Source organism: Oncorhynchus mykiss, chromosome 28, assembly GCF_057628025.1.
Source record: "Oncorhynchus mykiss isolate SJ-2025 chromosome 28, ASM5762802v1, whole genome shotgun sequence".
Classification (NCBI taxonomy): Eukaryota; Metazoa; Chordata; class Actinopteri; order Salmoniformes; family Salmonidae; genus Oncorhynchus; species Oncorhynchus mykiss.
In genome coordinates, this window is record NC_143049.1 from 34,112,627 (window position 1) to 34,126,332 (window position 13,706).

The 13,706-nt window shown below is 40.8% G+C and overlaps 2 protein-coding genes and 1 long non-coding RNA gene across 7 annotated transcripts in view; 1 reads left to right on the plus strand and 2 right to left on the minus strand.

The window, feature by feature from the left end:
• LOC110508227 (mesoderm induction early response protein 1) overlaps positions 1-7,652 on the minus strand; it is a 29,246-nt gene extending 21,594 nt beyond the window's left edge. For all 4 annotated transcript variants that reach the window (XM_090225159.1, XM_090225157.1, XM_090225158.1 and 1 more), the window contains exons 1-4: positions 7,538-7,652; positions 6,635-6,659; positions 6,305-6,444; positions 2,699-2,896 (exon numbers count right to left, since the gene is read on the minus strand). In XM_090225159.1, coding sequence (XP_090081285.1) covers positions 2,699-2,896; positions 6,305-6,444; positions 6,635-6,659; positions 7,538-7,546 — 372 coding nt within the window. In that variant the 5' untranslated portion in view covers positions 7,547-7,652. The remainder of the gene's footprint in view (positions 1-2,698; positions 2,897-6,304; positions 6,445-6,634; positions 6,660-7,537) is intronic.
• LOC149970839 (uncharacterized) lies at positions 7,253-9,354 on the plus strand. Its single transcript, XR_016492783.1, has 2 exons — positions 7,253-8,690; positions 9,016-9,354. It is a non-coding gene; the product is annotated as an uncharacterized LOC149970839 (long non-coding RNA).
• dynlt5 (dynein light chain Tctex-type family member 5) lies at positions 9,352-13,635 on the minus strand. Of its 2 annotated transcripts, XM_021589972.3 has the most exons (5): positions 13,506-13,635; positions 12,265-12,396; positions 11,836-11,927; positions 11,383-11,507; positions 9,352-10,685 (listed from the first exon to the last, which is right to left on the minus strand). In XM_021589972.3, exons 2-5 carry the CDS (start codon positions 12,375-12,377, stop codon positions 10,482-10,484), a joined length of 534 nt encoding a protein of 177 aa, XP_021445647.2. In that variant the 5' UTR covers positions 12,378-12,396; positions 13,506-13,635; the 3' UTR covers positions 9,352-10,481. The 2 variants fall into 2 exon arrangements, with proteins under 2 accessions (XP_021445647.2, XP_090081286.1); XM_090225160.1 differs by lacking the exon at positions 11,383-11,507 and having other exon boundaries at positions 13,506-13,590.
• Positions 13,636-13,706: the final 71 nt, after the last annotated feature.

Consider the following 13,706-nt stretch of genomic DNA (forward strand, 5'->3'; position numbering starts at 1 on the left):
CTAAGACAGCGCTACAGGGAGAAAGGACGGACAGCTAATCGCCATGGCCAGCGTAGAGCCCGGATCTCAATCCCACTGAGCATGTCTGGGACCTGTTGGATCGGAAGGTGAGGGCTAGGGCCATTACCCCCAGAAATGTCCGGGAACTTGCAGGTGCCTTGGAGGAAGAGTGGGGTAACATCTCACAGCAAGAACTGGCAAATCTGGTGCAGTCCATGAGGAGGAGATTTACTGCAGTACTTAATGAGGCTGGTGGCCACACCAGATGCTGACTGTTACACATTATTCAATTTCTGTTAATCACGTCTGTGGAACTTCTTCAATTTATGTCTCAGTTGTTGAATCTTATGTTCATACAAATATTTGCTGAAAATAAACACAGTTGACAGTGAGAGGTCGTTTCTTTTTTTGCTGACTTTACATCCGATAATAAGCACCAAGCTCTGTTGACAGAGATACAGTGGGCCAAAAAAAGTATTTAGTCAGCCACCAATTGTGCAAGTTCTCCCACTTAAAAAGATGAGGTCTGTAATTTTTATCATAGGTACACTTCAACTATGCCAGACAAAATGAGAAGAAAAAAAATCCAGAAAATCACATTGTAGGATTTTTAATGAATTTATTTGCAAATTATGGTGGAAAATAAGTATTTGGTCACCTACAAACAAGCAATATTTCTGGCTCTCACAGACCTGTAACTTCTTATCTAAGAGGCTCCTCTGTCCTCCACTCGTTACCTGTATTAATGGCACCTGTTTGAACTTGTTATCAGTATAAAAGACACCTGTCCACAACCTCAAACAGTCACACTCCAAACTCCACTATGGCCAAGACCAAAGAGCTGTCAAAAGACACCAGAAACAAAATTGTAGACCTGCACCAGGCTGGGAAGACTGAATCTGCAATAGGTAAGCAGCTTGGTTTGAAGAAATCAACTGTGGGAGCAATTATTAGGAAATGGAAGACATACAAGACCACTGATAATCTCCCTCGATCTGGGGCTCCACGCAAGATCTCACCCCGTGGGGTCAAAATGGTCACAAGAAGAGTGAGCAAAGATCCCAGAACCACACGGGGGGACCTAGTGAATGACCTGCAGAGAGCTGGGACCAAAGTAACAAAGCCTACCATCAGTAACACACTACGCCGCCAGGGACTCAAATCCTGCAGTGCCAGATGTGTCCCCCTGCTTAAGCCAGTACATGTCCAGGCACGTCTGAAGTTTGCTAGAGAGCATTTGGATGATCCAGAAGAAGATTGCGAGAATGTCATATGGTCAGATGAAACCAAAATAGAAATTTTTGGTAAAAACTCAACTCTTTGTGTTTGGAGGACAAAGAATGCCGAGTTGCATCCAAAAAACACCATACCTACTGTGAAGCATGGGGGTGGAAACATCATGCTTTGGGGCTGTTCCGGGTAAAGGAAAGAATGAATGGGGCCATTTATCATGAGATTTTGAGTGAAAACCTCCTTCCATCAGCAAGGGCATTGAAGATGAAACGTGGCTGGGTCTTTCAGCATGACAATGATCCCAAACGCACCGCCCGGGCAACGAAGGAGTGGCTTCGTAAGAGGTCCTCAAGGTCCTGGAGTGGCCTAGCCAGTCTCCAGATCTCAACCCCATAGAAAATCTTTGGAGGGAGTTGAAAGTCCATGTTACCCAGCAACAGCACCAAAACATCACTGCTCTAGAGGAGATCTGCATGGAGGAATGGGCCAAAATACCAGCAACAGTGTGTGAAAACCTTGTGAAGACTTACAGAAGACATTTGACCTCTGTCATTGCCAACAAAGGGCATATAACAAAGTATTGAGATACATTTTTGTTATTGACCAAATACTTATTTTCCACCATAATTTGCACATAAATTCATTAAATATCCTACAATGTGATTTTTTTCCTCATTTTGTCTGTCATAGTTGAAGTGTACCTATGATGAAAATTACAGGCCTCTCTCATCTTTTTAAGTGGGAGAACTTGCACAATTGGTGGCTGACTAAATACTTTTTTGCCCCACTGTATGCTTGTTTTTGTGATAAATTGTACACACAAAAAAATACCATTAATATGAAGTGTATAGTAAAATATAAAAATACTAGGTCATGTCTCAAAATCGATATCTATCTTACCTCAAATGTTTTATATCCTCTGGATTTGAGAAGAAAGAGGAGTTCAAACGGTGAGCCTGTCAGTTAGCCTTAATTGTAGCACAGCATCCAGCCTACCTGACAATGCTATTGTCCAGATTTTTGACAAAAAAAAAATTCTTGCCTCCATTGATTTAGTCACCCCAATTTTAGCCATCCTACAAGGCTAAAAACTCCACTTTTGAACAAATTATGACATGAGGTTTGGACCATTGTTTTTTTTAGATTATGTGTATAACTAACATATTACCCATTGGTCAAAATATGTTTTTGATTGGACATCCTACCCTTTGAAACAACAAAATCAACATTCATTACTCATGTATGAAATAGAGGCATCAGCATCAACGCTGACTAGATGTATCTATCATTAGCAAATTTGTAACAACTATAGATTTCTGACTGAATGTGTCAACCATGTTGGCTGTAAAATATGTAGTGATGCTTTATAACAATCAAATTAGAACAGTAAGGTGCAAACAAGCATTCCTTCTTTATGACTGTGTTGGTTGATATCCTGTTACTTCAGGAGATTCATGGCACCCACCTTATTCCTCTTCAGCTCGCCAATGTTTCTACTGCTTTCATCATTGTCCACATCCTCCTCTTCCTCCTCTTCCTCATCCTCCAACTCCTCTTCATCCTCAAAGTCTTCCTCCTCCTCTTCTTCATCCTCTCCATCTGCAGGTGAGCCGCCACCACATCCGTACATACTCAACAACTCATGAATGGGCATCTCTCCCTCCTATGGCACAAATGGAACAACAAAAAAAATCCCTTTTGTTACACACTGAATTTAGTGGATTACCCTTAAAACAGACGAACATAAATCACTGGCAAAACGTTGCAATAATAGGGATCAAATAGTCTATATATACAGTACCAGTCAAAAGTTTGGACACATACTCATTCAAGGGTTTTTCATTATTTTTTACTATTTTCTACATTGTAGAATAATAGTGAAAACATCACAACTATGAAATAACACACATGGAATCATGTAGTAACCAAAAAATGTTAAAAAAAATCCAAATATATTTTATATTCTTCAAAGTAGCAACCCTTTGCCTCGACAGTTTTGCAGCTTCATGAGGTCGTCACCTGGAATGCATTTCAATTAACAGGTGTGCCTTATTAAGCGTTTGAGCCAATCAGCTGTGTTGTGACAAGGAAAGGTTGGTATACAGAAGATAGCCCTATTTGGTAAAAGACCAAGTCCATATTATGGCAAGAACAGCTCAAATAAGCAAAAAGAAATGACAGTCCATCATTACTTTAAGACATGAAGGTCCGTCAACAAGGAACATGTCAAGAACATTGAAAGTATCTTCAAGTGCAGTCTCAAGAACCATCAAGCACTATGATGAAACTGTCTCTCATGAGGACCGCCACAGGAAAGGAAGACCCAGAGTTACCTCTGCTGCAGAGGATAAGTTCATCAGAGTTGCCAGCCTCAGAAATGAGCAAATAACTCCACCTCAGATTGCAGCCCAAATAAACACTTCACGGAGTTTAACTAACAGACACATCTCAACATTAACTGTTCGGATGAGACTGCGTGAATCAGGCCTTCATGGTTGAATTGTTGCAAAGAAACCACTACTAAAGGACACCAATAAGAAGAAGATACTTGCTTGGGCCAAGAAACACGTACAATGGACATTAAACCTGTGGAAATATGTCCTTTGGCCTGATGAGTCCAAATGTGAGATTTTTGGTTATACCAGCCGCTGTCTTTGTGAGACGCAGAGTAGCAGGGATGAGGGCCCAAAAATTAGACTTTTTTTTGGTTGCAGTGAAACATGCAAAAAAAAATCCCTGCTAGGGGGAAATGCAGGTTTTAACTAATTAAACAACAAAGAATATGACATACATGATCAGTCTCTGTGTGTAAAATAAAAAGTGGTTCATGTGAACCTAACTCACAGCTAAAAAATGTTTAAAAAAGTAATCCAATGTTATTTGTTGCCTAAACTTTACTGCAAATGACACAAGTCCTGAGAAAAAAAACAATACAGTAATATTGCAGTTACCATGACAGCCTTTATAATAGAATGTTGATAATAGAATGCTTGTGACATCACACATCTAACTATTGCACGTTGGGAAAACAAATTCTTAAAGTAGAAATATAATGAAAAACAGGCATTCTATTTTTGCTCTATTATAGTGGCCACTAAAGTAGACGTCGATCAAGTGCACAAGGCTACATGTGTGCAAAAACGTTCAACGTGTAAAAAATTAAATAATCCCAACTCACTCACACGTGTTACTGTCAAGTTCAACGCAACTAAAGCAATATCTTTGGGCTACACTGCACATTGTACACTTTCTGCCTGTGGACATCTGTTCTACAAAGTGCCAGTAGAGCACGATACCCTTTGTTGGCATAATTGATCTCTTTCAGGCAGAGAGTACATGGTAGCATCCATCTTAAACCAGGCCCAGCTCCAGCTACACTTCATCCCTGATTCCACTTGTTTAACAAGCAACACCTCCTCTTCACCTAATTCTCTCATTACAAAAATTAACCACATAGTGTAGAGGGAAACCATTAGTTCACAGATAGGAGTTAGTTCATTGGCTAGTTAACATTTCACACAGACTCCCAGGGTCCAGTAAGCAACTAACGCGTTATAACTTGAGGAACAGCAAGGAGTCGTATACCAGTGAATACTATAGCGAATTGGTTGGGTTACTAACATTAGCGCATCTGATGCTATAATGTTAGCTGTGTGACTTTATTAGCCAGCTAATTTTCACACCATAAACTAAATGATATGATCAGTTAAGTTGGCCGACGTGAGCAAGACCTTTAAACAGGTCAACACACACAAGTCTGTGTGGACTGACAGATAACCAGGACAACTGGCAGGTGTCTTCACTGACATTTTCAACATGTCCCTGATTGAGTCTGTAATACCAACATGTTTCAAGCAGACCACCATAGTCCCTGTGCCCAAGAACACAAAGGCAACCTGCCTAAATTACTACGTAGCACTCACGTCCGTAGCCATGAGGTGCTTTGAAAGGTTGGTAATGGTCAACACCATTATCCCAGAAACCCTAGACCCACTCCAATTTGCATACCGCCCAAACATATCCACAGATGATGCAATCTCTATTGCACTCCACACCGCCCTTTCCCACCTGGACAAAAGGAACACTTTTGTGAGAATGCTATTCATTGACTACAGCTCAGCGTTCAACAGCATAGCACCCTCAAAGCTCATCACTAAGCTAAGGATCCTGGGACTAAACACCTCCCTCTGCAACTGGATTCTGCACTTCCTAACTGGCAGACCCCAGCCACCCCAGTCATAGACTGTTCTCTCTATTACTGCATGGCAAGCGGTACCGGAGTGCCAAGTCTAGGACAAAAAGGCTTCTCAACAGTTTTTACCCCCAAGCCATAAGACTCCTGAACAGGTAATCAAATGGCTACCCGGACTATTTGCTTTGTTTTTCTATAGGACCATGACCCAAAACACACCTCCAGGCTGTGTAAGGGCTATTTGACCAAGGTGAGTGATGAAGTGCTGCATCAGATGACCAGGCCTCCACAATTACCCGACCTCAACCCAATTGAGATGGTTTGGGATGAGTTGGACCGCAGAGTGAAGAAAAAGCAGCCAACAAGTGCTCAGCATATAGTTATGTGGGAACTCCTTCAAGACTGTTGGAAAAGCATTCCAAGCGACTATCTCATGAAGCTGGTTGAGAGAATGCAAAGAGTGTGCAAAACTGTCATCAAGGCAAAGGGTGTCTACTTTGAAGAATCAAAAATATTTTTGATTTGTTTAACACTTTTTGGGGTTACTACACGAGTCCACGTGTTGTTTCATAGTTGTGTGTCGTCACTATTATTCTACAATGTAAAACATTGCACAAATAAAGACACACCCTTGAATGAGTAGGTGTGTCCAAACTTTTGACTGGTACTGTATATAACTAACAGGTTACTGTCCACAGGGCCATATTCATTAGAGCATGAATACTGTAGCAAAAAGGTTTGCAACATAAAACAAAAACAAGTGTTTCATCTTGGACACAATCAGGTAGTCTCTCCCCGTTTCAGTTCATCTTCTTCCAGTGCATGAATACAACCCAGGATAACTTTCAAACCACTAAATGAAATGATTTTGAGACGCACCCGGGCAAGGTCGTCGATCTCATTGCTAAAGTTGGTCTCTCCCTCGAGCCTCTCCTCCTCTTCCAGTGTGCGTTCGTCGTCAAAGTCGTGGACGAGCATATCTGCTGAAAGATCAAACTCATGGTCCTCTGCTGAACCTCCTGAGGAAAAACACACCAGGAAATTTTAAGAGGAGATAGTCAATGAAATAGTGCTTCATGGTTTATAACGAAAATATTATTATGGACAGTGGGATTTGTTCCAACCAATTTTACTTCATAAGTGTTAATGTTCTAATGAGGATTTTTTTTTAAATAGCACATTCATTAGAAAACACACAATAATATTTACCTGGGCTCGTACTCCCAACGGAGGGCTAAAACAAAACTCAAGATTAGTCAGAACCACATACACAAGTACAACACACGTAGCTGTAACTTTGCTGTAACTTTTCGGTTCAGAGATACTTTCAGTAAATGATGCGGTTTTCTGGACGAGGCCAATGTCGTCTACAGACAAAAGGCTTGAACAAAAACATAAATAGGAACCACGATACAGTAAACGGATCATCCGTCTGCGAACGTTAGTAGGGTAGTGGATGGAAGGCAAAGTAAAAGCGCGCCTGAAACTTACTACTGGCTCCTCGTTGGCTAACGCCGACGTAAACATTTATATCAGTGACAGTAGTTTTTTTGGTGGTTGTAAACAAGGAGACCTCTGATGATCAGGCCAGCATTGAAACAAGTCAAATCAGACATTTCAAGTGAGCGATAATCAAATGGATTGTTCTCTCACAATGTGGACACTTTGAATGATAGATAGCTATTTGCTAACCCACTGCCTCAGTTAACTAATCACATAATTACTTAGCTACATAGTGTCGCTTTCAGTACGCAGAATGCCACCAGGTCAACAACAACAGATGCAATAGCATTCGAGAATATGAACTTTGATCCTTTTCGAGTGAGTAACGTTAACGCTCGTAGTCAGCCAAGCTTTCCCAACAATAGCTACGTAGCTAACTTAGCATAGCCATCGCGCTAACTAGCCAGGCATCATCGCTAAAACTGAAGTTTGCAAAATAGAATTTATGGAAATGAGACAAGTTTAATATTTTAAAATGTATATCGCTTCTCCGTATTTTAGTACATATTTATCGCTTCTCATTTGGGGCCTGTGCACCCGACAGAATCAACTCTATAAACCTAAAAACATTCTTATTTTCCCGAATATTTATTGGACTTTGCGTCCTACCTCCGCCATGTTTGAAATCCTGTAGGGTCACACTGGGGGTCAGCGATTTCCCGGATAGACTTGTGCTGCAGGCCGTGCTATCTGTGCTATCTGGGATCCTTGGGACGTCCCTCCCCCATTGAAGTTGGAATTTAAAATGGTTAAGGTTAGTGTAAATGTAGGAGTTAGAGTTACTATCTAGATTTACAATCTTCTTCCCGAGAGAGTATAAGAAAAATAATGTAGCTACAAACGTTGGTGTAATTTAGCTATCACCAAAATTAGCAGACCATAACTTGATGTTATACTGATAGGGCTTCACATAGACTGTTACCTTTTTGGAGGAGAAATACAAGTTTATTGCTTTTGTTTTTATTGAAACTTGATTTAACTAAAACTGTGAAATAGTGGTAAAGGGGACCGTTTTTCACAGAAGTGTGGTTGTCATAATTTCAAGGGATTATAGTTCTACCTATGTTTCATATTGCTATGAAAATGTAATTGCCTACAATTACCTGCATCTAATTGAGGTAATAATTGAGGAGCAAACATGAGTAACTCAGAAAACAGACCAAATATTGTGAGATCCAAAAAATGATGTCAAGTCCTTTCTTGGAATTGTTGACATTGTGATGAGAAAATTGCCACAAATACCACTATGTTGCTATGTGGAAGGCCATTGCCTGAATCTGTTTTTACGATGGCCGGATATCTATATCTGTATCTATATCAAGATACCCTCATTAAGGAACACTTTACCAGAGCATGGCAATAAACTGTCTCTCACTATCAAAAAACAAAATCTCATCTGCAGATGATGATTACCAGATAGGAGGCACATCACCATCATAGTACGTATGACACATCTGAAAAGACTGTAGGAAAGCATGACTAGAGAGCCTATATAAAAAGGGAGACCACACAGGTGTCTTCAGAGAGACAGAAACGGTGTGTATTGAATCAACAATCTACAGCATCTTGATCCACGGAGCCACCATGAAGTCCCAGTTGTTCTCTCTGCTGCTGCTGTGTGTGCTGTGTGTAAGGGAGGTTCGATTGGAGGACGCTGCGACTGTGAGAGCTGTGCGGCTCTGTGGACGGGAGTTCCTGAGGGCCGTGGTGTACACCTGTGGAGGGTCAAGGTGGAGAAGGCTTCCAGTAGAGGACATAAATGGTCAGTATCACAGAATTATATAGAACTGCATGATATTCTATCTCTATGGTCGTACTCATTATTTGAAAATCAGTGGCATAGTAGTAGCATCTGTTACAAAATTAGAAATATAACTCAAGTCTTTTGCTATATGCCATAATGTAAACTTGAATGATAAATCATCATTCAACCTGCAGCTATGATGTGTGCTAAATGTTTGTGAAGTTTTATAATAGTTTGCCAGAGAATGAAGCAAGAACAGACACTGGTTGCCCATTGCAGTGTGTACATTAACAGTTTAGAATATTATGAAACATTAATAACAGTTGGTGTTCTGGTTGTCCAGGAAGGGTGGACCAGAATGGTCTGAAACCATGGGGGGCTGAGCCTGTGATGGACCAGAGACGACGAGACTTGAACGAAGCCCTGACCACCGTGTGCTGTCAACTGGGCTGTCGGAAGAGCGACCTTACAATCATGTGCTAGGGGCCAATGCGCAGGCATTGGCGACTTGGCGTTAATGTTGGTTGGAAAATAGTCCTTATTCAATATAGTTGTTTGGCTTCAATGGATGTCAGCTAAATATATCATTACTTCCAAATACTTTCATTTACTTTTATCATGACTTTCAATGAAATTCCCCCATTAATCTTATCAGCAATAAAAACTGGACTTGTAACCATTATGATATCTCCTCAGATTTCTTTATTATGGTTGACCTGACTTTTATTAATTCAACAAGAGGCAATACACGTTGTACAATGGGCCATTTTAGCTAACCAAAGAGAATGGGTTACATTCAGCAAGTAGACATTTGACTGGACAACTGTACAAAATCAATAATCTATTCAGAAAGTTATGACAAGAACAGCAAATTATTTCAACAAGTTATGACACTGAAAACCCATATGAGTCATCAGTTCAATAACACTTCCACTGAATGAGGTCTATATGAGAATTGAACAGACTTTGCCGCTCAGGATGAAACTTAGACTATTGTTTTTAGTCTTAAGTTTCTTAAAAATATAAAACATGCTCTACAAAATCTGAGAACAATATTCAAAATATGCTAGAAGACAAGACAGTGTGTGACGATGTGCCACAGTGATTGCAAAAGCTATTTCAGATTTAAATGATCAAGAAATGCTGTATTATACAGTATTTATTTGTACATTATTACACAGACAAGAACATATGTAACCAAAATGAATCATTTCCAGAAAGATATTCAGACTATGGTATGAACTTATTTCCTTTTTCCTGAGACTATATTGTTATTGCCTCTGATACTTCCTTGATTACGTACAGTCTGTTTGATAAAACCACAATGCTCTAGGCATGACCTTCATTTAAAGGTTTCCCAGCACTTCCACACAACCATTCTCCATGATGTGCAAATGAACATCATACACATGATAGACCATTTAGAATACCCACAGTCTATGGTACGAACACAGAAATAGAACATAGGTCATTTGGTACACTTTACTTGAAAGCTCGGTCATAGGGATTACATAAGACAGTCGTGACAATGACATTACAGTGGGTGTCACTTTATGGCAATCGACTTAACACTGTCACGACACAAGCCAGTTGGCTAGCTTTAAGCTTGCCCAATTAGCCGATCGAAACATTATTTGAGTCATCACAGTTGTCATAAACAGACACCAACAGTCGTGATTTAAAAAAAATCTAATCTATTATGTCATGCTTATAACACTGTTATGTAGCCCTTATGACAGACTACATGAGACTATGTAGGACTTGATTACCCACAGTCCAAGACAGTCATCTGTGACCATGGGTGATGACTCACTCAAAGTAAACAGCGTAGACGTTGGCCACGGCGAAGAGAGAGCTGTTCTTGAAGGAGTGTGAGGAGAAGGTATCGTTGGAGGAGTCCCACAGGCAGCGGCTCCCGATGCGCATGTTCTGGTCACTGAGCTGTCCGATGCTGATCAGAACAATGATCTTATAACGGGGAACCATCAGATCCTTCACCCTGGCTTTGATCACCTACAGGACAAGGAAGAGTCACAGACTGAAAGGGAAAAGGGAACTCTAGCAGCTATTTAAATCTCAGCCGGACTATTTTTGGCAAGCGGGTGTTTTTTGTGGCATGACTGTGGCCATATACACTGTAAGGTGTATCAGAGAGCTGTTGATTAAGCTATTTCTATGTTAAGATCAACCATACATGACAATAAAAAAACTCCATGGAAATTCAAGCCAAAAGATGCAAGACTGGTACCTGACAATTTGTTAAGACAACTTGTCATAATTGTTTTATTTTACCAGGCAAGTCAGTTAACAACAAATTCCTATTTACAATGACGGCCTAGGAACAGTGGGTTAACTGCCTTGTTCAGGGGCAGAACGACAGATTTTGACCTTGTCTGGGATTCGATCTAGCAACCTTTCGGTTACTGGCCCAACGCTCTATCCACTAGGCAACCTGCCGCCCCATGGTAGGGCAACGATTTTAGCTTTTGCTACGATATGACCATAGGAGTTGGCAAGATAGCAGATCTGGCTAGGGCAATGATATAGGGGTTGGTGAATGTAGAAGCAGTCTAGCATCTAGGCTACCAGTTACCCCAAATTGTACCGATACCACTCTTGTCTGAAATAATAACAAAATAAAAAACTCACTAATAATTTAATGAGTTCCTCTGCATAAGCAAAGGCATTATTTAATGACAATCAATATTACCTCGGATATGGTCTTTGTCATCTGCCGACAGAGCTCAGCTTCATACTTCTCTTCTTGCAGGTAACTGTCGAGCACATCCTTCAGGATGTCATTGACCGTGAGAACAGGGAAGCGTCTATGTGGTGCTATTCAAAGGGGGGGGCATAATGTTTCATACACTGTTACACTAATTCCATGTAGTTACTGAGTAATAACCACAATGGAATTAGTCAATTATAATCCAAGTAGCTTCCAGGCTTCCTCACCGAGTGATGAACGAGACATCAAATTATGGTAACGTAAGGCTATAGTAACCCAACTAACCACTCCTTCAAATGGGAATGTCATTATTAGCCTGATCCCAGGTCTGTTTGTGCTATCTTGCCAACTCCTATGGTCATTGTCATGCCGAACAGAGACAGATCTGGGACCAGGTTAGCACTGGTTAACATGTGGTGAAAATAAAGGCCTCACCCAATTGGAAGGTGTTCTCCATCTGTACTGCGGGTCGAGGGTTATCGTCATGGTGACCAGGCTCATCGATATAGGATACGGTGCTTATAGAACTGCAAGTCAAGATAGATACGTATTCAGATACAGTGGAAGAACGTCAAAAGGTCTGTGTTTGAGAAGTTGTCCTCAACCACTGATAGAGGGTCAGATAGTTTTCCCTCTCCCTAACGGTTGTATTAGGTTAGGATTGGGAGTAGGGCATCTACTGATCTGATCCTAGATCTGTGGCTAGGGCAACTTCTACCTCATGAATTTTAATGCAACTTTAATATCATGAGGAAAAATCTCCCATCAGAGAAAATAGAATAACTAATTGATCTGGATAAATAAAAGAAATAGAAAATTCTTCAATAGTTTGTGCTAGATGCTTAACTTCAAAAGAGTACTCACTCCTTGATCTTGCCCCCTGTTTCCTTGGCTCTGACATCATGGCTGCCAAGGGATGACACACTACCTCTCTTCTTCAGAAGACGAGCTGCCTTTTCTTTAGCTAAATCAGACATTACTCTGCCTGTTGTCTAGCTACTCATAAGGGGGAAGCTTTGTATTAGGCACCTAAGCACATTCAAGGCTAAAATTATTTGTGTATCATATAGTGTGGTTGATGGTAACCATGTCAACACAAACAGATAAATAATAACACATACAAGACATTTATCAGTTCCAACTAAGTAAACAGTATAGTAGCTATAGGCTTAAATTAGCCATTAGGAGAATTCAGTCTCCTGATAGAATGTGTGTAATGCAGAATGCACTGAACAGGGCAATATAGACCTACTGTTGTGCCGACTTGGAAAATGGTTTCTCCCAAAATGGGCAAACTTGTAAGACAGTAAGACAACTGATCAAGGAGTGTATTCATTATGACTTGCAAAGGAAACCGTTTAGTGTCATTCAGGGTGTGTTCGTAAATTCAATCTGGAGTGCCAGAAAGCACTCAGAGTGCTCTGGGCGTTCGTAAATTCAGAGTGTTTTCATATTGTCCGTTTGTAATTTAAGAGCGTTTCTCTCTCGGAGTGTTCAGAGCGCACACTGGACGCTTGATCCGAGCTACTTCCAGACACGAATGAAAGAACACTTAACTCTGACCATTTTACTTGCCCTAACAGAGCTGGTTAGGCTGTTTTCATGTTATCCAGAGCGCCGGTGACTGTAACTGTGCTGCTTGCAACAATGATTAGTTACGCGCTTTTTTGCCGACGTTTAACACCGGCCATATTCAACAGGGGGTCGTAAATTCGTCAGCGCTCTGGCACACTCAGACGAGAGTGCTCTGAAATCGGAGTAGATAGCCAGAGTGATTTTACGAACAGTTATAAACCAAATGGAAGCAAGGAGAACAAACGAACCGAAACGGGGAGGGACCTACCCGAATTTGTCCAATATAAACTCTCGTTTTTGTTGCAAAACGTGTTCCGTTTTGGCGTAAACGGTTTTTGTTACAAAACGTTTTGAACATAATGTATTTTTTGCAACATAATCTGCGTTATGAATACACCCCAAGCGCAACAGTTCACCCTTTAGCCCAGCTACACAGACAGCAGCAGAATGTTGCAACCTGTGTATTCCAAAGTTCTACAAGCAGAAACATTGAAACATTTTTGTTCAGCTGAAAATAACAACACTCTTACCTATTCAGAATTCACAAGTCAAAGCAGAAACATTGTAGCGATCCAGCGCATTGTGTTGTCCTGACAACCGTCCGTTTTGGAGGAGGGGTTTCCTATCCTGCACCAACTGCATTCATCGGGTTTTTAAAAGGACTCTGTACCGTTTGGCGCGCGCAATACAACTGACAACAACAACAACGCAATGCACATTCAATAGACTAT